This window comes from Sphaerodactylus townsendi, linkage group LG04 (genome assembly GCF_021028975.2).
Source record: "Sphaerodactylus townsendi isolate TG3544 linkage group LG04, MPM_Stown_v2.3, whole genome shotgun sequence".
Taxonomy (NCBI): domain Eukaryota; kingdom Metazoa; phylum Chordata; class Lepidosauria; order Squamata; family Sphaerodactylidae; genus Sphaerodactylus; species Sphaerodactylus townsendi.
The window spans coordinates 152,296,383-152,317,817 of NC_059428.1; the positions used below are offsets into that span (position 1 = coordinate 152,296,383).

At 50.3% G+C, this 21,435-nt stretch overlaps 1 protein-coding gene across 2 annotated transcripts; it reads left to right on the top strand.

The window, feature by feature from the left end:
* The first annotated feature begins 491 nt into the window (after positions 1–491).
* LOC125431912 (glucagon receptor-like) lies at positions 492–21,199 on the top strand. Of its 2 annotated transcripts, XM_048495105.1 has the most exons (15): positions 492–620; positions 3,057–3,341; positions 6,720–6,854; positions 8,126–8,222; positions 9,508–9,615; positions 10,617–10,738; positions 11,771–11,877; positions 12,421–12,577; positions 13,114–13,273; positions 14,509–14,569; positions 15,442–15,511; positions 18,198–18,286; positions 19,056–19,194; positions 19,877–19,918; positions 20,674–21,199. In XM_048495105.1, the coding sequence occupies exons 3-15, from the start codon at positions 6,780–6,782 to the stop codon at positions 20,743–20,745; spliced, it is 1,299 nt and encodes a 432-aa protein (XP_048351062.1). In that variant the 5' UTR covers positions 492–620; positions 3,057–3,341; positions 6,720–6,779; the 3' UTR covers positions 20,746–21,199. The 2 variants fall into 2 exon arrangements, with proteins under 2 accessions (XP_048351062.1, XP_048351060.1); XM_048495103.1 differs by lacking the exon at positions 3,057–3,341.
* Positions 21,200–21,435: the final 236 nt, after the last annotated feature.

The window sequence follows — 21,435 nt, forward strand, 5'->3', positions numbered from 1 at the left end:
CGGCGGAGGGGGGACGGGAAGGAGGTATACCATAGTGAGGAACCAGTCCCAGGTCACAGCTTCAAGAGTCCCTAATGGTGCTTGGGGGTGTCAGCTCTTTTCACTGATTTCAGCCTCCAACTCACTCGTACAAATGAAACCTGAAGCTGGTGCGTTGGGACTTCAAGACAAAACTCTGGAAAGAATACAGGGTTCTTTGGTTGCATAAATGCCAGCAGCAGCAGCAGCAGCAGCAGCAGCAGCAGCAGCAGCAGCAGGAGGAGGAATATTCTATGCCCCCAAATGGGAAAATCTCTGGCATGGTTAGTCTTTCCGGCGCCACGAGGGCTCCATTCATAAGATTGCAAGCCACGCCCCCCCGCGCGAGTACACACGCCCCTCCTTTAAGATTTTTTGCCAGTGGGCGGGGCAAGCAGGGTGGGCGGTGCCAGCGGTCCACACCGCTCTGTGCGCTCTGCCGCGCTCGCAGCCCTAGGGCGGACAGTGTCCTTTGCGCTGGGGGCCAGGCGCCCGGAGGGGGCGCGCCCAGACCGGAGGCTCCGGCCACTGCGGGAGGCGGGATCTCCCCGGCAAGAGTGGGCCAGGGGTCTCGGATCTGCCCGGGAAGCGCGAGAGAGAAGGTAAGGTGCGCTTCCCACGGGAGAGCGCGCAAGAGCTGAAAGAAGAGGCTGCCTTTGTACATGTCCGGGGTGTGTGTGTGTGTGTCTCTTTCCTTATGCAGCTCAGGGTGGTGTGGGCATCAATCACTTCCTCCCTTCACAACAACCCTGCGAGGTAGATCTCTAAGGCAGGGATCTTTCTGGACGTCCCAACCAGGACACCAGGCTAGCTCGTGTGTGAGAATCTGGTGGGGGAAGGTATCTAGCGGAAGAGCTGCTGCTCCCAGGAGGGCAGTGTTGAAAGGAGAGAGAACTCCGGAGTTAATTTTGGCCCCAGGATTAGCCCTGGAATGGATCTGGTCTTGGGAGGTTCCAGCTTCTGAGCTGATGCAAAGTGCCTCTCTGACCTTCCCGGAGCCAAGAAAGCTATGTTCCTTTTGGGGATTTAGAAAATTTTGGGGGTGTCCAGAATTGTACCTTGGGATGTGTGCCTTTCTTTACTGAGCTCAGGGAGATAGTGCGTGCAGGAGGAAGAGTTACCATCCACCCCATCTGCTTTCTCAGATGCTGGGGGAATCCGAGCTCCAACAGCGCCCAAACACCCAGCCCAGCAATGTCAGCCTACAGTTCCAAAAGGAACTTCCCTACCCTTCTGGGGTCCCTGGAGTGAGATCCCACACGCAGGCGCGTGTGTGGTGGCTCGGCGGTTCAGATCCATGAGCTCAGTTCCAACCTCCGCACCTAAGGTCTGTGAGCTCTCTGCGCCTCTCTGGTTTCCTTTGCACCATGGAAGGCACAGTCCACTTTGCGTGGCAGCTTAGAGATGAGCAGGGAGGGCGTGTTGTAAGGGTTAACTTAAGCCAGGACGAGCCAAAGGTCAGCCCTGGAATAAAGGAAGGTTAAAGAGAGGGTGCATCTGAGCATATGCAAAGGACTTCCCACCTGCCACTGCAGGTGCCCCCCCCCCCCCGCACAACTGGGGTTTGGGAAGAGGGCTGCCTGGGTGGATTGGGGGGCGGTGGGAGGAGGTCTACATAGGCCTGAAAAACCCTGGCACCTCTTGGCTTACAAATCAAGCCCAGTGGATGTGCTGGAAGGGATTTTGCGGCTGCAGTGTAAAAACTGCTGCATTAAAATGCATTAGACTAGTAGGGAAACAGCAGGGATCCTTTCACACTATGGCCATTAGTCTGGTGAAGCTGGCACCAATCGTTGCTGCGGTTGCGAATCTGCACGTCTTAGAATTTTGGAGAAACACCTCGGGCAATTTCGTTGTTTTGACATCTCTCTTTACTCGCGCGTCTGGACGCCCACATGGGACACGGTATAGATATGTCTTTTGCCCTCTGAGGACACGCTTCATGCAGCTGAGGAAGTGAATATTCCGGGATAGCTTAAGCCACAATTGGTGTTTCACACAAGAAGAAGAAGAAGAAGAAGAAGAAGAAGAGGAGGAGGAGGAGGAGGAGGAGGAGGAGGAGGAGGAGGAGGAGGAGGAGGAGGAGGAGGGGGAGGGGGAGGAGGAGGAGGAGGAGGAGGAGGAGGAGGTGGAGGAGGAGGAGGTGGAGGAGGAGGAGGTGGAGGAGGAGGAGGAGGAGGAGGTGGAGGAGGGGGAGGTGGGGGAGGAGGAGGAGGAGGTGGAGGAGGAGGAGGTGGAGGAGGAGGAGGTGGAGGAGGAGGAGGTGGAGGAGGAGGAGGTGGAGGAGGAGGAGGTGGAGGAGGAGGAGGAGGAGGAGGAGGAGGAGGAGGAGGAGGAGGTGGAGGAGGGGGTGGAGGAGGAGGAGGTGGAGGAGGAGGAGGAGGTGGAGGGGGAGGAGGAGGAGGAGGAGGAGGAGGTGGAGGTGGGGGAGGAGGTGGTGGAGGGGGTGGAGGTGGAGGAGGAGGAGGAGGAGGAGGTGGAGGAGGTGGAGGTGGAGGAGGTGGTGGAGGAGGTGGTGGAGGTGGAGGAGGAGGGGGAGGAGGTGGAGGGGGAGGAGGTGGAGGGGGTGGAGGAGGGGGTGGGGGGGGGGGAGGGGGAGGAGGGGGGGGGGGGGGAGGTGGAGGTGGGGGAGGGGGGGGAGGGGGTGGAGGAGGAGGTGGTGGTGGAGGAGGAGGAGGAGGAGGAGGAGGAGGAGGAGGAGGTGGAGGAGGAGGAGGTGGACGAGGAGGAGGTGGAGGAGGAGGAGGAGGTGGAGGAGGAGGAGGAGGAGGAGGAGGAGGAGGAGGAGGAGGAGTTTGGATTTATACCCCACCTTTCTCTCCTGCAAGGAGACTCGAGGTGGCTGACAAGCTCCTTTCCCTTCCTCTCCCCACAACAGACACCTGGTGAGGCAGGTGGGGCTGAGAGAGTTCAGAGAGACAAGAGCCCCCTCTGGTTCTATTATGGGACCCTTAAAATAAATCCTTGCGAAACCGTATTTCTGCGTGGTTTGATCAGAAGGGGAGACTGTGTGCTGTCAGCCTGTCCTTTTCTTTCAGACTAGATGGCTTACGCGGTTGGGAGTTCCTTGCTGAACGAGCAGACAAATGTTGAAAAACGCCGCATTCAAAGATTGAAAAACAACAACACTGAAAATACTGCTTTTGTGGTGCTGGATCTGAGGATTGCTTTGTGCGGAGAAGCGGATGCTACCTTCATAGGAATGAATAATAGAATCATAGGGTTGGAAGGGGGCATATGAGCCATCTATAAGGATGAAGCTTCATTGACCAGATCCTTAGAGCATCCAAGTTGGCTCCCAAGTCGCACTGCAAGAGGCAAAGGTGCACAGAAGAACTAACCACACATGGTCCAAACACGGGGGTGAGAGGGATATCCCCTCCCTCCCAACACGGTACCTCTGACAAGAGCGTCTAGGGCAGTGATGGCGAACCTTTTTGAGACCGAGTGCCCAAATTGCAACCCAAACCCCACTTATTTATTGCAAAGTACCAACCTGGCAATTTAACCTGAATGCTGAGGTTTTATTTTAGAACCGGTTGGCTCCCTCTTCCTCTACCCCACCCGCTCGAGCAGGGGCAGTCTGCTCAAGCCTTCAGCAAGTCTCGTGCGCACCGCTCTGTGCCTCTCTAGCATCTCTGCCTCCTCTGCGCCCGCCCCCCTTGGGCAGCAGCCACTTGGAGCATAGGCACCAGGCTCACCAGCCAAGTCCTCCCTGATCACTGCAGTGCGCGCACATTGTGCTCAGTGGCCCAGGCCAGCCTAGATATGTGTGTGTGTGTGTGGGGGGGGAATTTTTCACCCCGCACATGATGAACTCTGTGTGCGCGTGCCCACAGAGAGGGCTCCGAGTGCCACCTCTGGCACCCATGCCATAGGTTCGCCATCACTGGTCTAGGGAGTCAGTGTGGCGTAGTGGTTAAGAGTGGTGGGTTTGATTCCTCCACTTGAGTGGCAGACTCTTATCCAGTGAACTGGATCTGCTTCCCCACTTTTACATTCCTGTTGGGTGCCCTAGGGCCAGTCGCAGTTCTCTCAGAGCTCTCTTGACCCCTTCTAACTCACGCTTCTAACTATCTGTTGTGGGGAGAAGGGAAAGAAGTTTTTTAGCCTCTTTGAGTCTCCTTACAGGAACAGAAGGGAGGGATATAAATCCAAACTCCTCCTCTTCTAATTGGCTCTACACCATATATTGGGAATAAAAATTACCATTTCTTTTGGAGGAATGGAGGAAAATAAGGGTGTTTCCCCGCCACCCATAATGTTGACATTGGAAAGATCTACTGTTTTGAGAGGAGCCCATTTGGAAGGTGGGTGAGGTCTTGTTAAACGTCTCCAGTGTCCAGATTGGTCCCTGGCAATGTCTCTCAAACTGTGCACCTGGGATGTTTCCAGGAGTCCAAAATTGGGTGCCATTTTTATTTCAGCTGTTTTAATTTGTTCAAAATTTGATCCAATTAAACCTCCTCCCGCCAGGCCAACGTGCAGCCGATATGGGTCAGCACTATGTTTTGCCAGTCCCTGCTTGGCAGAGAGTCAGCAGGTGTAGTGGTTAAGAGCAGGTGCACTCTGATCTGGAGAACTGGGTTTGATTCCCTGTTCTGACACTGTGGAGGCTGATCTGGAGAACCAGATTAGCTTGTGCCCTTCAACACATGCCAGCTGGGTGACGTTGGGATTTTCACAGTTCCTTGGAGCTCTCTCAGCCCCACACACCTCACAGGGTGTTTGTTGTGGAAGAGGGAGGGAGGGAAAGAGGTTTGTAAGCCCCTTTGAGTCACCTTACTGGAGAGAAAGGGGGCATATAAATCCAACTCTTCTTCTTCTTCTTCTACCCCTCTTCATCCATAAATGCTAGATAGGATCTGGATCGGGGGATTTGGGAGGTGGTTATTTTATTGCCCCGTGAGCTTTCACAAGGCTGTGCGTGTTCACATCTGTCAGTCTCAAATTGCTGCCAACTTCTATTTAAGATGGTTCAGTCCTCATTTTTGTCAGATATCTGGTGACTTTGCCGTTTGGAGCCTCTCAGATGTTGCCAGCTGCATAAATGCTCCCTTGGGGCACAGCATGAGAGAACAACTTGTTCATCTCAATTAAGCCAGTGGAACTTTCCTGTCTGCAGAAACACACACACCATAGTTCTAAGTAGCTTATCTGGTGCCTTCTTCCTTCAGTTGCCAGACGGAGAAGGTTCAGTAGCCACATGCTTCTCCATGCTCCATCTTTCTCTGTTCGTTGTGTGAATAGGCAAAGAGAACAGCTTAAGAGAGCCAGTGTGGTGTAGTGGTTAAGAACAGGTACACTCTAATCTGGGAAATGGGTTTGATTCCCCGCTCTGCCACTGGAGCTGTGGAAGCTGTGGAAGCTTATCTGGTGAACCAGATTAGCTCGTGCACTCCAACACATGCCAGCTGGGTGACCTTGGGCTAGTCACAGTTCTTCGGAGCTCTCTCAGCCCCACCCACCTCACAGGGTGTTTGTTGTGGGAGGGGGGGAAAGGAAAGGAGATTGAGTCTCCTTACAGGAGAGAAAGGGGGGATATAGATCCAAACTCTTCTTCTTCTTAAGTGAAAATACAGGCCTATATGTATGGCTGGACTATACAAATGGAAAGTAGTATTTGGCAGAAAATTCAGCTCCCTGCGACTGTCCATTTTCTATGTAGTTATTCATGTCCTTTCTCAAGAGACCTCCCATATCTTCATGAAATCTGGTATTGTTAAAGGAACTGGGGCATTTGGAAGCGACAGGAGGAGCTCAGAATAGAATCAGAGGCAGTGGACACACAGCGCTGACCTCCGGCACCAGCAGGAAAAGGGTTTTTTTTTCTGGAATATGAAAAGAGAGGCCGTCCAGAAACTGCTGAAAACACCATGCATAATAAAGAGGTGGCTCTGGACGGGTAAAAATGGGAACCTGTATCAAATGGAAATGGGGGGAATCGTATATGTAATGAGTGAAACAGGGGAGGAATTCTCCCATTCCAGCGTTCTCAAGTGTAGGGGTCTGAAATGGCAAAAGGTGCTTGGCCTCCTTAATATTTTAATGGTGCTGTTGTCTGAGAAGGCTCCAAAGAAGGCCATGAATTTACCCCGCCTCTTCAAGCGCCCAAGGATGGCCCTGTCCCCCTGCATAGTGCTTCATGGCTAACCCACAGTTATGCTGCGCAAGATCATTACTGTGGGTATCTTTTCCACATCTAGCTGGATCACTAACATCCTGTAAAACAGGATCATAGTCTGATCAGTAACAGGGAAAGCAGGCCCTTGAAACCACAACAGTCCATCCATCCTGGCTACCCTGTGTACAAGGCTCTACAGGGGAATGAATGATAAAGGTTTATGTCTTGCTTTGAAGCTCCACTGAAGGCAACCTAGAAACAGCCTTCGCCAGCCTGGTGTAGTGGTCAAGAGCAGATGCACTCTAATCTGGAGAACCGGGTTTGATTCCCCGCTCTGCCACTTGAGCTGTGGAGGCTTGTCTGGGGAACCAGATTAGCCTGTGCTCTCGTACACATGCCAGCTGGGTGACCTCGGGCTAGTCATAGTTCTTCAGAGTTCTCTCAGCCCCACCTACCTCACAGGGTGTTTGTTGTGAGGGGGGAAGGGAAAGGAGATTGTAAGCCCCTTTGAGTCTCCCTACAGGAGAGAAAGGGGGGATATAAACCCAACCCTTCTTCTTCTCTTCTTCCTGCTCAGGGGTCTTGGGACATCACCGTTTTGGTCCTATGAGCCACGTGTCAAGGCCCTCAGTTGACCATGAGGGATGTGTTTCTCTCCCACTCCACAACAAGACTTGTTCATCTTCTCTGGGTCAGCCTGATTTCCATGGAGGTAAGAATATTGCAGGTAGAGCTGATCCCCCCCCTTTTAACAAGACTGTGATACAGTCTTTGGCAGAGATCTTCCACAGCCTAGAAATAGAATTGCCTCACCCATGTGAGGGAGCAAGCTTGTTTTCCGCTGCTCCAGAGATTAGGACCAGGAGCGATGGGTTCCAGGTGAAGGAAAAGAGATTCCACCTAAACATCAGGAAAAATGTCCTGACAGTAAGGGCTTTTCGCCAGTGGAATGTACTACCTTGGAGTGTGGTGAACTCTCCTTCATTGGAGGTTTTTAAAGAGAGGTTTTTAAAGAAATGGCCATCTGTCAGGAGTGCTTTGATTATGTGTTCCTGCATGGCAGGGGGTTGGACTGGATGGCCCTTGGGGTCTCTTCCAACTCTATGATTCTATGTTCGTGTGATGGGTGCGGGCATTACCTGGTGCCACCCCTAAGCAGGATGAGGGGACAGATGTCTCAAATGGGCATGGCGTACCTGCTGCTTGGTGCTGAGATTAATTGTCTGATCCAATCTGCTGTAGGTTGTATTACCAATTACAGCCAGCTGGGCCAGAAGCTTCCCTTGCTGTCCATTCTCTGGATGCAATTCTTGACCCAGCTGGGAGGGACAGAAATTAAAACAAAGTGCAATTTAACTCCTCAGTCCGCTCCAGCAACGGTGCTGATCAACTGTAATCTTAAACAAGGGTTTCACCACCCATGGGGTCATATGTTTTCACCCCCGTGACAGACATGCCCTGTCCTTTGCAGGAAATGCACCCCTGTCCCAGATGTCTGAACAAGTGCTACTTTTAATTGCTTGTGGTGTCAATAGGATGGTGTGGGTCTGTACTGCAACTGAACTGACAATGACCTAGCCTGACGTTGATCTCTTGATAGATTTGAGACCTGGGTCTTGGGGAAGGGGACAGATCCAGCCTTCTAGCTTTAGCTGGAGGAATTTCCAACATCAGCTTCTGCCCAGCAGGGTTTTGAAACTGTGGGTCTATAACTAGGAACAGGTACCTTCCTTTTGACCTGGACTAATCAATTACCCATGCATTGGAGGCGGATCTTTTTAGAAGACGTTTTCACGTGTTCCACTCTTGAAGTTACTGGCTTCATGGCTGGCATTCTCCTCTTGGCCATTCCACATCCCATCATCACTGGGGTGTAGCTTCCAGTGTTGTGTCTAAGCCTGGAAACCCCTGTCCCCAGTAACAGCCAGAAGTCATACAGAGGAGGTTTTCTCCCAAGATCTAACGGGGCTGTGCCTTCCACAGAGCTGCAGTGCCAAAGTTTTGGAGAAGACGTTTGAAGAATGGATGAGGTACAAGGCTGAATGCTTGAAGAAGATGGCAAATGACCCTTATCCTTCCGGTAAGAGATCCTCCGTTCTGTTTCCTTACAGTGGAAAGACCATATGTTGGGAGTGCCTTGATTGTGTGTTCCTGCACGACAGGGGGTTGGACTTGATGGCCCTTGTGGTCTCTTCCAACTCTATGATTCTAAGACCAGCTTTAAGGAGGTGAGGCAGCACAAGACAACCAAACCTTGCCAGATTTCAGAATGAAGCAAGGTCAATCCTTGGATGTGAGACCTCTAAGGAAGGCTCTGCAGAGGAAGGCCACAGCAAACCACTTCTGCTTCTCATTTGCCTTGAAAGCCCCTGGCTGGGGCCTCATAAATCATCTACAATTTGACTGTACTTTCCATACACACAAACAGGCAGGAACGTGATCGCCACCTCGTGGTCGCAAACAGCTACAGCAACTCTGTAGAGACTTCGCAGTTGGGAGTGTGACCACCTGGTCGCAATTGGCTGCAGCAGCCCTTTAGAGACTCCATGGATAGATCCAGTGGTGGGATCCAAAAATTTTAGAAACAGGTTCCCATGGTGGTGGGATTCAAACTGTGGCGTAGCGCCAATGGGGCTGGGCGGGGGATGACGGGGGCGTGGCCGGGCATTCCGGGGGCGTGGCATTCCTGTGCGGGGCTGTGGCAAGGACGCAGCCTTTCTCATGTGGCGCTCGTCCTTAGGCGCGGAAAGCGAATTGCACGAGCGCGCAGGGCTGCCACGCACGCCGGTGCACCTCCTGCTAGACTGCTTCAAGTTCTGCGCGCTACTGCTGAGAGGAGGGGCGTATCTAAGGCAAAAATCACGTGGCAAAATCACCAATTAGTAACCCCCTCTCGGCACACACAAATAATTAGTAACCTACTCTCAGGTACCTGTAAGAACCTGCTGGATCCCACCTCTGGATAGATCCCATTAAATTCATAGAAAGTAAAACAGGGAGCAGAGTAGAAAGCAGCTAGGTATTGCCCAATCAGAGCTTAGAAGCTAAGCAGGGTCGGCACTTATGTAGGAGACCACCGAGAAAGACTCTGCAGAGCAAGGCAGTGGCTCTGCTTCTCGCTTGCTGGTATTTCAGAAGTGAAGAGTTGGTAAGTTTGTGGCTGGGATAAGATTCTAGCCATGGGCTGTTCCGTTCCCCACTCAGCTGTCAAGCTGCCACTCTGCGCTCATAGCTTTGCTACCGGACGCTGAGGATGACGGGGATCCAATCGGTTTTGCCTTTCGGAGTGACGGGCTGCTTATTTCAGTCCCGTAATTAAATGCGCACCACCTGGCCAATCCCGGTCTGGCTTCTGTCTCTTGCAGGGCTGTTCTGCAACCGGACTTTTGACATGTACGCCTGCTGGCCGGATGGGAGTCCAGGCACCGTTGTCAATGTCACTTGCCCCTTCTACTTGCCTTGGTTTGAAAAAGGTACGACTGTGTCTGAATTGGCTCAGAGAGCAATGCATTGTGGGGGCTCAAAGCAGCTTTGCCTCAGTTCCCCCTTGAAAGGGCCTATGTGCGAGCATGTAAACTCTCCAGGGGCCTGGCCTCTCTCTGCTCTTGCCGGTTCAGTTCTAGGCTCACAATTTTCCCGAGTGGAAATCGGATCTTGCGAGAGTCGTGGAAATCCTGAGACAGGTGTAAGTCTGCCTGAATTAAGAAAAATATGAAATCTCTGGGTAGACTTCCTGTCGGTGCTGAAATTCCATGTCTGCAAGGCTAAACCTAGCTTGGCTTGCAGGTGACTGCAGAAAGGCAGAGTACACCAAATGTATCTTGCAGAGGGACTCGATTGGTGCCTGATCCTGAGTTCACCCTAATGAAAATAGCATGGGGGGGCGGCACTAAGACTGAGAAAGCCAGAGTTCAAATTCCCACTCCACCCTGAGGCTACCTTTAGGCCAGTAATGACCGTGGGCGTCTTGGGCTGCTAGCAGATTTTGTACTTGAGACCTTTTACCTAGAGGTGGTAGAAATCAAACCTGGGTCCTTCTGCAGGAGAGCAGAAGGCTATATTACTGAATATACGGCTAAAGAAGTGGACACAGGGCAGTTCCTTGCATGGGTGGGGTGGGGTGTAGCGAAGGGTTTTCCACGCATAGGACAAGATGTCACCATTGTGTGGCAGCAGCACCACCTGGTGGCTTCAGGATGTAAAACAGCCACAAGCTTATTCCTGCATTACATGAAAAGTCCCCATCAGCTGCTGTAAGGCACACGTAGCTTTAGGATGGAAATTCTCACAAGGGTGACCACCCCCCCCAACACATACCATATAGTGAGCTGCTTTTATCCATTTGGCCCCCCACCAGGGAGAGCCATCTGAAACCCCCAAACGGATGCTGCCTCCCTGCGAGCCCCAATTCTGATTCAAAATAATTCCTCCTACGTGCTTTAACCTGGCATTCTGCACCCTTCTGTGCTTGCAGTTAAACACGGGCAGGTGAGCCGCAAGTGCGGGGCCGACGGGCATTGGGTGCAGCTGAATGGGACGGAAACCTGGAGGGATCACTCTCAGTGCCAGGAGGAGACAGAAGCTGCCAATGAAGAGGTGAGATGGGGAAGAGGGATGGACCTGGGAGGGTTGGATGTTTGCTTCGTTAATTTACTTTCTTTATGCTCAGCTTTTCTCCCCAATGGGAACCCAACAGGGCTCATATCGTTCTCCTTTCCTCTGTTTCAGCCTCGCAACAGCCATAATACAAAGCATATAATGTCAAATGGAAAGGTGTAGTGGACCTACAATGAGGAACAATTGGAGAACCTACCATAGGTGTCAAACTCAGGCCCTCCAGAGCTTCTTGGACTACGATTCCCATCAGCCCATGCCAGAAGGGCCAACTGGCCATGCTACCAGTGGCTGCTGGGAATTGTAGTCCATGAACCTCTGGAGGACCTGAGTTTGACACCTATGTAACTAGGCCAAGGCATAAGCAAAAATACAAAATATATCACATTCTGCGCTTGCTGCCTTCTTGAAGCTTTCCAGACTCAAAGCTCCCTTGGTCAGATATCTGACAAAACTTACCAGCATCAAAATATCTGATCGTGATCTGGAAACCTTGTGCTCTGGTCCAGCACGTGAATCTATCTCTGCTTCTGCCACTGAACATGGCTACCCACCTGAAACTATCCTCCACCCCCAAGTCCGCTTGGAAGCCAAAGCTTTTAGTAAAGGATTAATTTTCCATTTTCCATCTAAAAGGAGTTCTGAATAGGTGCCATATCAGGTTGGTGGGCTACTGGCGATAGGGTGGGAAGGAGACAGATAGCTGAAAAAGCTTCCCTGAATCAAAAAGTGTCAGGTATCTGATGAAGGGCGCTTTGACTCCCAAAAACGTTGACTCCTGGAAAACCTGTTGATCTCTATGCAAATCTAGTTCTACTAGTGCCCAACAAACATGGCTGCCCACCTAAAACTATATTTTTAAAAATCATCCTGAAAGCCAAATGATTAATCTTCCATTTGCCATCTAAAAGGGATTCTGAATGGGCATTACACCTAGTTGGTGGGCTACTGGGGGTCGGGTGGGAAGGCGACGGCTGCAGCTTATCTAAGTGGCCCTCTTTTGCTTTGGTGCAGGTAGGGGCCCACCGATTGATGGTGAGCTTCAAGGTCCTCTACACAGTGGGCTACTCCCTGTCGCTGCTGGCGTTGGTCCTGGCTCTCCTCATTCTGACTGTTTTCAGGTATTGCTACTGGCTCTCTGACCCTGCTCAGTGAGAGAGCCATGGGGCAGATATTGGCATTTTTTGCTTATGACGGTCACTGTGATGCTCTGCAGCATGGGAGCACTGCCTGTGCACAGGGCCGGGGGGGGGGGGAGCTCTTCTGAGTGATCAGCAAACTTTCTGAAAGAGTAGAAACTTTGGAAGATTTAATGGCAGGGCTTTCTCAGTGCTGGCCCCCCACCTCAGCAGTTCCCTTCCCACAGCCGTGCTGGAACAGTTTGTTTCGGGCTAGGTTTGTGAGCCGCTTTTCAAAGGAGCACACGCAAACAGATCAAAATCCACAACAAAGCAACGTCGGGACTCCGGTAACCGACAGAGGAGCTCAATTGTTCTGTGGAGTGACAGGAGGGTGCAAACTCAGCAAATAGTCAGAATTAAAATAGCCCCAGGGAACAGTCTTTGGCCCTTGTGTCCTCGTAGCAGCCCTTAGCAGGAGGGCTCCAGCTGCTTACAGACCCTTTCCAACTTTTGAGCATTTTGTGTCGTTTCTGGACCCTGCAGGAAGCTACGTTGCACTCGGAACTACATCCACGCGAATCTCTTTGCCTCCTTTGGGCTCCGGGCGGTTTCAGTGATCGTGAAGGATTCGTTACTGGAGCAGATGTGGGGAAAGAAGGTCTTTCAGGAGTCTGATTGGGCGGCCCTGCTGAGCAATGAGGTGAGTTGTCATATCCTCGGCTGTTCTGGGGTGGGTGGGAGGACATCTTGGCCTTGTTTCAAAAACTTAGCACGATAGACTGAGGGAAGGTTCTATTCCGGTTGCTATCATTCCATCACACAGTCACCGTGAACGCTGTAAATACCTTCACCCACAGTATTCAGAAGAACTGCTTGTGAATAGGGAGGCTCCATTTTCTCAGCCAGCTAATAACCGTTAACAGATCGCTCTTCCATATATATTTTCCTCATTTCTCCTTTGTGCTATCTAAGATAGCGGTCATGGTTGCACCCTGCAGCTGTGAGTTCCTCAAGTTAATGTCGACACTGTGTGAAGATTTACCTCTTCTTGGCTGCTCTGAATACCACCCACAAACTTAGCACCATATATAAGAGCAGTGAAGTCACAATGGATTTGCGTTGACCCCAGCAAGGGGTTCGCTAGGACCTTTCTCTGCAGAGTCCTTCTCAGTGGTTGCTGCAAAGAATCAGTTGTGATGGTTTCATATTTAACATGCACCATCTGTTCCTCCCCAGGCTGCAATTGGTTGCCGAGTGGCTCAGGTGGTGATGCAGTATTGCATTCTGGCCAATCACTATTGGTTTCTGGTGGAGGCGGTGTACCTGTATAAGCTTCTGATTGGAGCTGTCTTTTCAGAGAAGAATTACTACACCCTCTACCTGTATCTCGGCTGGGGTAAGGAGGAAACTATTGTTGGGTGAGGTGGGTTGGATTTAGTGTATGGGGACCTAACGCTTTCTGATAGCCAGCCCCGAATCAGAACATCTCTTGTCAGACAATATTGATCCAGGCTGCAAGAGACGGTGGCTCCATTTGAAAGACTGCCTGCTGCACCAGACCAAGCTCCCTGCACTGAGAAAAGCACCATTCAAGAAGGCTGGGCTCTACCCTTCTCCCTGAGAGGTTAGGTTTTTACATGCAGAGGCATTTTGGCAAAGTCTGCGTGTGTAATAGGACCACAACTACTGTTGCACTCTGGCTATAATTAATTTTTCAACTTACCTGTTGGATTGTGTTGACAAGAAATGATTGTATTTATAGCTAATGAAATATAAAAAATATGAACAATGATATAAACTCATGTATATAGATACACGCATTTGAAAAATTAGTTATAGCCAGAGTGCAACAGTAGTTGTGGTCCTATTACTAATATTTACTGCTGCACCCCTTTTCTTATGAAAGTCTGCGTGTGTGCCATCAAGTCGGAGCTGAATTATGGCAACCCTATAGTACTGTTGCAGAATACATCCAGTGCGATAAGGCATCATATAGTTTCCATAAACCTCCCTGGATTAGGCTCAAGATTTACCCAGTTTGCCATTCTGTTTCCAGCAGCGGCCAATCAGTTGCCCAAGGAAGTCCAGCTGGCTACAGTTTTCGCTGGTTGAATCACCCTGGTATCACACAGCCACAAGCGTTCTGGCCCAAAGGTCCCATTCAGCCATTGTGGCTAATAAGCCAGCAATAGACTAATCCTTGGTACACTGACCCAGCTCACTTTAAATCCAGGTAAGCCTGTAGCCATGACTCCTGCCTGGTAGCCGTGAGTTGCAAAATCCAAGCACCTGTTGCGCAAAGTAAAAATTCCACACTGAGTTCTAATGTTACAAGAGAGGGAAGAAAGCCATTTTTCTCTCTATCTTTCCTTCCATGTCCTGATCCTTCCCAGAACTACAAGGGGGAATAATGGTTGTTTGCACTCCAAACCGGTATGTCCTCGGCCGCCTGCCCATTTCAGGTTATCTTCTGGGGAGTTCGCTGGCTGCAGAAACATCTGGCCTGATTGACAGTAGCAATGGCTTTCTTTTTTAAACTGCAGAAAATTAAAAATGGAATCCCCCTTTGCCTGGGTGTCCAGCGACTGGACTAGCTTGTTTTTGACTGGATGGGGATTTTCTGTCTTGTAGGGACCCCCGTGGCTTTTGTGGTCCCGTGGATGGCTGCCAAGTACCTAAAGGAGAACGCGGAGTAAGTGGAGATGGTGCCGTGGGGAAGTCTTTTTAGTTAATGGATTGTTTTTTTTCCCCACGCTGACTGACCCGACTGAGATTTTATGGCCCCGCTGAAGACTTTTGTACAGTTTTAACTTGATTTTAACTGTGTTGGAACAGTGATTGCATGCTGGACTTATTCGGGAAACGCAACCTATGCATCGAATTAATAAATAAGTGGCGGGGGGGGGCTGGCGGGGGGGAGTGGCTCAGTGCAACCTTTGCATGGAAGAGTGGTTTACATGAACGGCGCTTGAAGTGCGATCTTAAGGAAAAGTACTGCAGTCTTCAGCCTGTCCATTTGAATGGGCTTCCACTGAAGTAATTTTGCATAGGATTATGCTGTTACGTGTAGTCATTCGAATGCCGGGCTGACGAAGTTGAGGGTCGGCAAAACCAAGTTTGAATTTGGTTTATGTACCACCAGTGGGCTTGGTTCAGACCTCACGTGAAACCACGGTTGATTATAACAAAAGCTAATTGTGCAATACCAGGATTCGGGTCGTTTCAGATTTCAAAAATTCTAGTTTGAGAGGTTTCTGTCTTGTAAAAAAGGATGTGCTGGCTGACTGAAGGAAAGCTTTGGCCTGTGGATCATTTATTCTCTACTGGCCAGGGTCAATGTGCAGCCATAAACCTCAGCGTAGCAGCCCACATTTGATCAGTTAACTAAATGACACCGTGGTTTCACGCCATGTCTCTCCTCTTCCTAGCTCTCTCGTGCTTCTGCCCTCGGGAGATGCCGCACACATCTTGGCAAAGTAAACCTGAACAGATCTATGATTTCCAGTTAGGCTTTCCTGCCAGCTTGACTAATGCTGAACTATCTTGCATATCCTTGCGTTGTAGGTGCTGGGCTCTGAATGAGAACATGGCTTATTGGTGGATTATTCGGATCCCTATTCTGCTGGCATCCGTGGTGAGTGTCTCGCGTTAACAGGGCGTACAATGCCTTTTAATGGCAGCAGGGTACCGAGTTGGCTTTGCCCCATCTTGGACTTCTGCTAAGAATGGCAGCAGTCGTCCTGCCGAGAACTGGATGAATTTTAATTTAATTAATTTTAATTAAATGGATTAAAATGCCGGGCAACTGCTAGGCAGAAGCACCCTGGCTAATTGATTATGCAACTTCAGTGTTACATACATATGCTAAAACGGGTGGATCCCACTTAACACATGCAAATTACCCTTGCAAATTGCACCCTTAACCTTTTTGACCAATGCAAATGGTTCCTTCTCCCACCCTGGACATTCCACAGGTATGTATTCTCCAATTGCTTTACTACCATCAGATCCTCTGAAGATGCCAGCCACAGATGCAGGTGAAACGTCAGGAGAAAATGCTACTGGGATATGGCCATACAACCTGGAAAACCCACAACACCCCAATTGGCCAATCCTTTGTCAAGCGGTGCGTTGTGCACCTAAGTCCATCCAGGTGTTCAGGGGGAAAAAAGGAGTTGATGCTGAATTCCAAGATTGTGCCATTCAGAACCTGGGTTGGTGTGTGTGGGTGTGCAGGCAAGTTTGAAGGTCCCCACTGTGTCTGCACCACTCCTCCCTCATTGCATGAGGAAATCTGAGCAGGCTGTACGCAAAAAGCGGTCCAATGTAAGGGAGAGGCCCTTCCAGTGTGACTGGCACAGTCTTGGAAAGACCGTACCACAAGCTGATTCCGAACCTAAGCAATGACTTTCATGCTTGTGATACAGTCCTGGAGCGAAAATCCAAAGCCCGTCTTTCCTTTCTTAAAGAAAACATGGGTCACGTCAAGGGTTTTTTTACCGTTTGTTTTTTTTCCGGCTCACAATTCACCCCAGAATTTACATTCCCAGAACGGCCCCTAAAATAGAACTTTAGCATGACATAAGCAGGAAAACAAGGACCCTTCCCCGTCTTAACACTGCAGATTGGAGGAGTGGGATATTTTCGTTTCTGCTTTGACGTCTCCAACTGTTTGTGAGATGACTGGCCGAGTCCCCTGTCACTCTTGGCGAGCAAGATAGTGGGAAATGCCAGCTTTTCTAGAAAGGGGCGTAGGGCCCACTGTCTTGGTGAATGCCTTGTTCTCTGTAGAGAAGGTGCCAAGTAAGAGAGGGCAGTTGCTGTTCACTGGGGATGGAAGGCTGACTGAGGTGAACCCAGACACAGGGCTTAGTTGTGTTGGTGAATCGAGTGCAGTTCTTGAACAGACCTCTCTAAGGTGTTCCATTTTCTTAAGACGTCCTTCGAGAACATGGCCCCCAGGACCGCCAGGGCAATCAAGAAGAGGATTCCCATGACGACCGCCGCGACGTTGAACAGCTTGGCCGTCCTGCCAAAGCGACTCGCCCCTTCGAGGTCGCGGATGACTTTGCAGTCCCTAGACTTGAAGGAATAAATGAGGGCGATGAAGCCGAAACAGAAGCTGTTCAGGAACAGGGTGTTGAACAGGGAACAGAGCACGTGGTCCCGTGGTTGCATCTCGATCCTATAGAGAGGGGCCTGGCCAACCCAGGGCTGGTTGGGGGGGCCAGGGGGAGGCGGCTGCCCCTGGGCATAGGGGGTGTGCATTTCGAGGTACAGAGAAGGTGGAACAGGTGGGACAGGTGTGATGAGTGGCTGCATAGGCTGCTGGCATGGAGTCACAAAAAGGGCCAGCCCACGTCCCGGTTTCTGCTTGTTGGATGGAAGATCAGAGGCAGCAGCAGGGACGGTTAAACAGCCATCCTGGTGCCTGTCTGAAGATGATTCTACAAAGTTGCTAAGCAACAGCTTGAGGGAATAACTGTCATCTGTCAATCAACCTTTCACGGCGGGAAAGAGGGAAGCAGCTGGGTTTACCTTTCCGAGTTTGATCATTTCAGTGACAGCACACAGTGCTTTTTCATCTACCCCATTTTGATCCCTCCCTTCCTCCAAAGAGCTCAGGTGGCATATGCAATTCTCCCTTCCTCTGCTTTAACTTCACAACAAACCTATGAGGTAGGCTAGGCTGAGAGGCTGTGACCAGAGAATTTCATGGCTGAGCAAAGATCTGAACCCATGACTGAGTGGAGTGTTGTCTTAGGCTGACACTTTATCTTCTAAACCACGCTGGCTTTCTGACATGAAATATGTGAACTACAGATCTGGGTTCGATGCCCTGTTGATTTGGGTTCGATGCCCAAACCACAAGGTGTCCCTTGAAGGCCCCCTGGACCCCTTGCAGCAAAAATAAACAGGCTTGTAGCTCTTTAAAGAGTAATACAGTATTATTTCAGTATAAGCTTCTGGGGACTCAAGCCCACCTCATTAGATTAAAAAAGACACGTTACCCCACCCCCTGCAGATCAGTAAAAAGAGCATAGTTTTGCAAAGACATGGGAATTAGTGCTTTGGGATTACGTTACTGTTATGCTATTTTAACTTTTGTACACTGTTCGAGGAGCACAAGCAGTTTGCAGATTTCTAAAACGTACACTGGAAACTAAGATGGAACTAGTAGCTCCGATGTTTCAAACGATCTTTACTCCAAACAATCTTTACTCAAATGCATTCTGTCTAGAACTTCCTGCCTGCAGGGGAATATCTGCCCCTCTAATCACACCCAGGCGTTGTGTTCTGCTCTCTCTCGTCCCCCCTAGATCAACCTGCTGATCTTCACGCAGATCCTCAAGGTGATCTTGGCCAAGCTGCGAGCCAGTCAGAAGGGCTACCCAGACTATAAATTGCGGTGAGTTTGATCGTGGGTGTAAAGGTGCGCCTGCCGACAGCAGCATCCGCAGAAACGTCACGCTCCGGGCGAGACTTGACTCTCCTCCCTGCCAAGACTGCATTCAGACGTCACAAACCACATGGAGCTTGTTCGTGACAGGTGCAAACTGTCTGAATGTGGCTTGTCACAGTTTTTGACGGCAGGCAGCTAAACAAAGCTTTTCCCCCTGTCTTTTAAACTTGGTGGTGGTAGTGTGGTCAAATCACAGCTGACACATGGCAACCCTGTAATGTTTTCAGGGCAAGAAGCGTTCAGAGGTGGTTTGCCATCGCCTGCCCACAGGGATTCTTAGTCAGGATTCTCCTGTACCCAAAAGTCCTGGTCAATGGGAGAGAAACCTTCACTTTGTAGTGTCGAAGGCTTTCACTGCCAGAATCACTGGGGTGTTGTGGGTTTTCCGGGTTGTATGGCTGTGTCCCAGTAGCATTTTCTCCTGATGTTTCACCTGCATCTGTGGCTGGCATCTTCAGATGTAGTAAAGAAAGTGGAGTACATATACCTGTGGGATGTCCAGGGTGGGAGAAGGAACCATTTGCATTGGTCAAAAGTGTTAAGAGGGCAACCACTGCAAATGGTTCCTTCTCCCAGACGTCTCCGGTCTCAGTGGGTTGTGACAGAGAGCAGCCAGATATGTAATCAGCTTCACCTCCTTCACAAGCAGACTCTGGGTTGTTCACAGCATCCGAACGGATACTCGTCTCACATTCTGGCTTCTCTTCTCTCCCAGGCTCGCCAAAGCTACTCTGACCCTCATTCCCCTCTTTGGAATTCACGAGGTGGTCTTCATTTTTGCCACTGATGAACAAACCACAGGCGTCCTGCGCTACATCAAAGTGTTCTTCACGTTATTCCTCAATTCCTTCCAGGTGAGTTAGAGAGGGTTCTGGGTTCTGATTCCCCCACTTCCTGTCACAGCTACTTTTCTCCTTCCCAAGCTGCTGTAGTGATTTCGGTCGGGAACATTTGCCTCTTAGAAGTTAGAGGTGCGTGTCAGCCAGGGATATACCTCTATGAATGGGGCACAAATGAAATAGGGCAACAGGAGTGCCGACGTAGAAGATGCAGCGCTATTGTGTGTTCCTGCATGGCAGGGGGGTTGGACTAGATAGCTCTTATGGTCCCTTCAGACCCTTATGATGTTTGGTAAGCTGAAAGGATCAGCTACGCAAACTGGCCAAGCACAGTCAAGCAAGAAAGGCTTGTGCAGGAGACATTACTGAACACACTAAGCTGCCCTTCACTGACCTTTGGCCCATCAGCGTCAGTATTGCCTGCTCAGACTGGCAGCTGGCCTTCAGGGTCTCAGACTGAGGTCTCTCCCATCATCTACTGCCTGGCCCTTTTTAACTGGTCATGCAGGGAACTGAACCAGGGACCTTCCACATGCCAGGCGGATGCTCTACCACTGAGCCACCATCTCCTCCTGTGAGACCATGCCTTGTTCGTTCTCTTAAATGAAAGCCCCAGAGTCAAGGAGCCATCCAGCCCTGTGCTCCTTCCCTTTTCTGCCTGTGCCTACAGAGTCATACTATCTTTTCTGTCTCACAGGGGTTCCTGGTTGCTGTACTCTACTGCTTTGCAAACAAGGAGGTAGGTACTGCACCCGTATCTACCCCTCACCTTCTCCATTAAAAGCACTCCATTTAGAAAGCCAAAGAGAGCTGGTCCAGCCAGGCAGAGGTTCTCCAACAGAGTACTTCCTCACACCTTCCCTGACATGGCTTCAGGGTGACACTTTAGAATCATAGAGTTGGAAGAGACCCCAAGGGTCATCAAGTCCAACCCCTTACAATGTAGGAACACACAATCAAAGCACTCCCGACATATGTTCATCCAGCCTGTGTTTAAAAACCTCCGAAGAAGGAGACTCTGCCACACTCCGAGGCAGTGAATTCCTCTATTGAACAGCCCTTACTGTCTGGAAGTTTTTCCTGATGTTTGGGTGGAATCTCTTTTCCTTTTCCTTGAACCCATTACCCCTGGTCCTAGTCTCTGGAGGAGCAGAAAACAAGCTTACTCCCTCACAACATGACATCCCTTCAAATATCTAAACATGGCTGTCATGGCTTCTCTTCACCAAACTAAACATCCCCAGCATGGGCTCCAGACCTTTGACCATTTTGGTTGCCCCCTCTGGACCCCTCATTTTGACAATATCCTTCTTGAATCGTGGTGCCCAGAACTGGACACCATATTCCAGGGGATCTTCTAGTTGTTAAGCAGGTGCTCTGCTGGGAAGCCACGAGCCAGCCCCTTCAGCTGAGCTGAGCCACACCAAGCCAAAGCAACCTTGCACAGACTGTGGGATCCTGGTCAAATATTAACCCGTACCCTCTTTCACCCAGGTGAAATCTGAAATGAAAAAGAAGTGGCACCTCTGGAAACTGGACCACACAGCGCTCTGCTGCACCCAATGAAGAACTATCCAGACCGGCATGGGAACATGCAGAAGCAGCCAGGAGAGTTTGCGGGTGTCCTCGAAACAGGCATTGAGACTGTGCCCCTTTGGGCCATTCCTGTTTCTGCAAGCAACCAAGTATTGCTTTGGGACGGCTGTCTGTCATCTCTGGCTCTAACCCCAACTCTGATCGAAGGGTTTAGGGCCACACCCCTGAGAAAGAAGGGGGACGGCTATGACTCTGACAAACAGGGCTGGTGCGCCCCATGACGTCAAATGGGGTGGATGGCCATGAGACTGCTTTATGTGCAGGAAGGAAAAAGCTGGGATGAGTTGATAAAGATAGAAGGAAGTTTCACTGAATGGAGAGAGGGATCTATATTATATGCAAGGGGGTTCAAGCCTCGGCTGTGCAAAGAAGAAGAAGAAGAAGAAGAAGAAGAAGAAGAAGAAGAAGAAGAAGAAGAAGAAGAAGAAGAAGAAGAAGAAGAAGAAGAAGAAGAAGAAGAAGAAGAAGAAGAAGAAGAAGAAGAGAAGGAGAAGAAGAGAAGAAGGAGAAGAAGGAGAAGAAGAAGAAGAAGAAGAAGAACAGAAGGAGAAGAAGAAGAAAAAGAGAAGGAGAGAAGGAGAAGAGAAGGAGAAGAAGAAGAAGAAGAGAAGGAGAAGAAGAAGAAGAAGAAGAAGTAGTAGTAGTAGTAGTAGTAGTAGT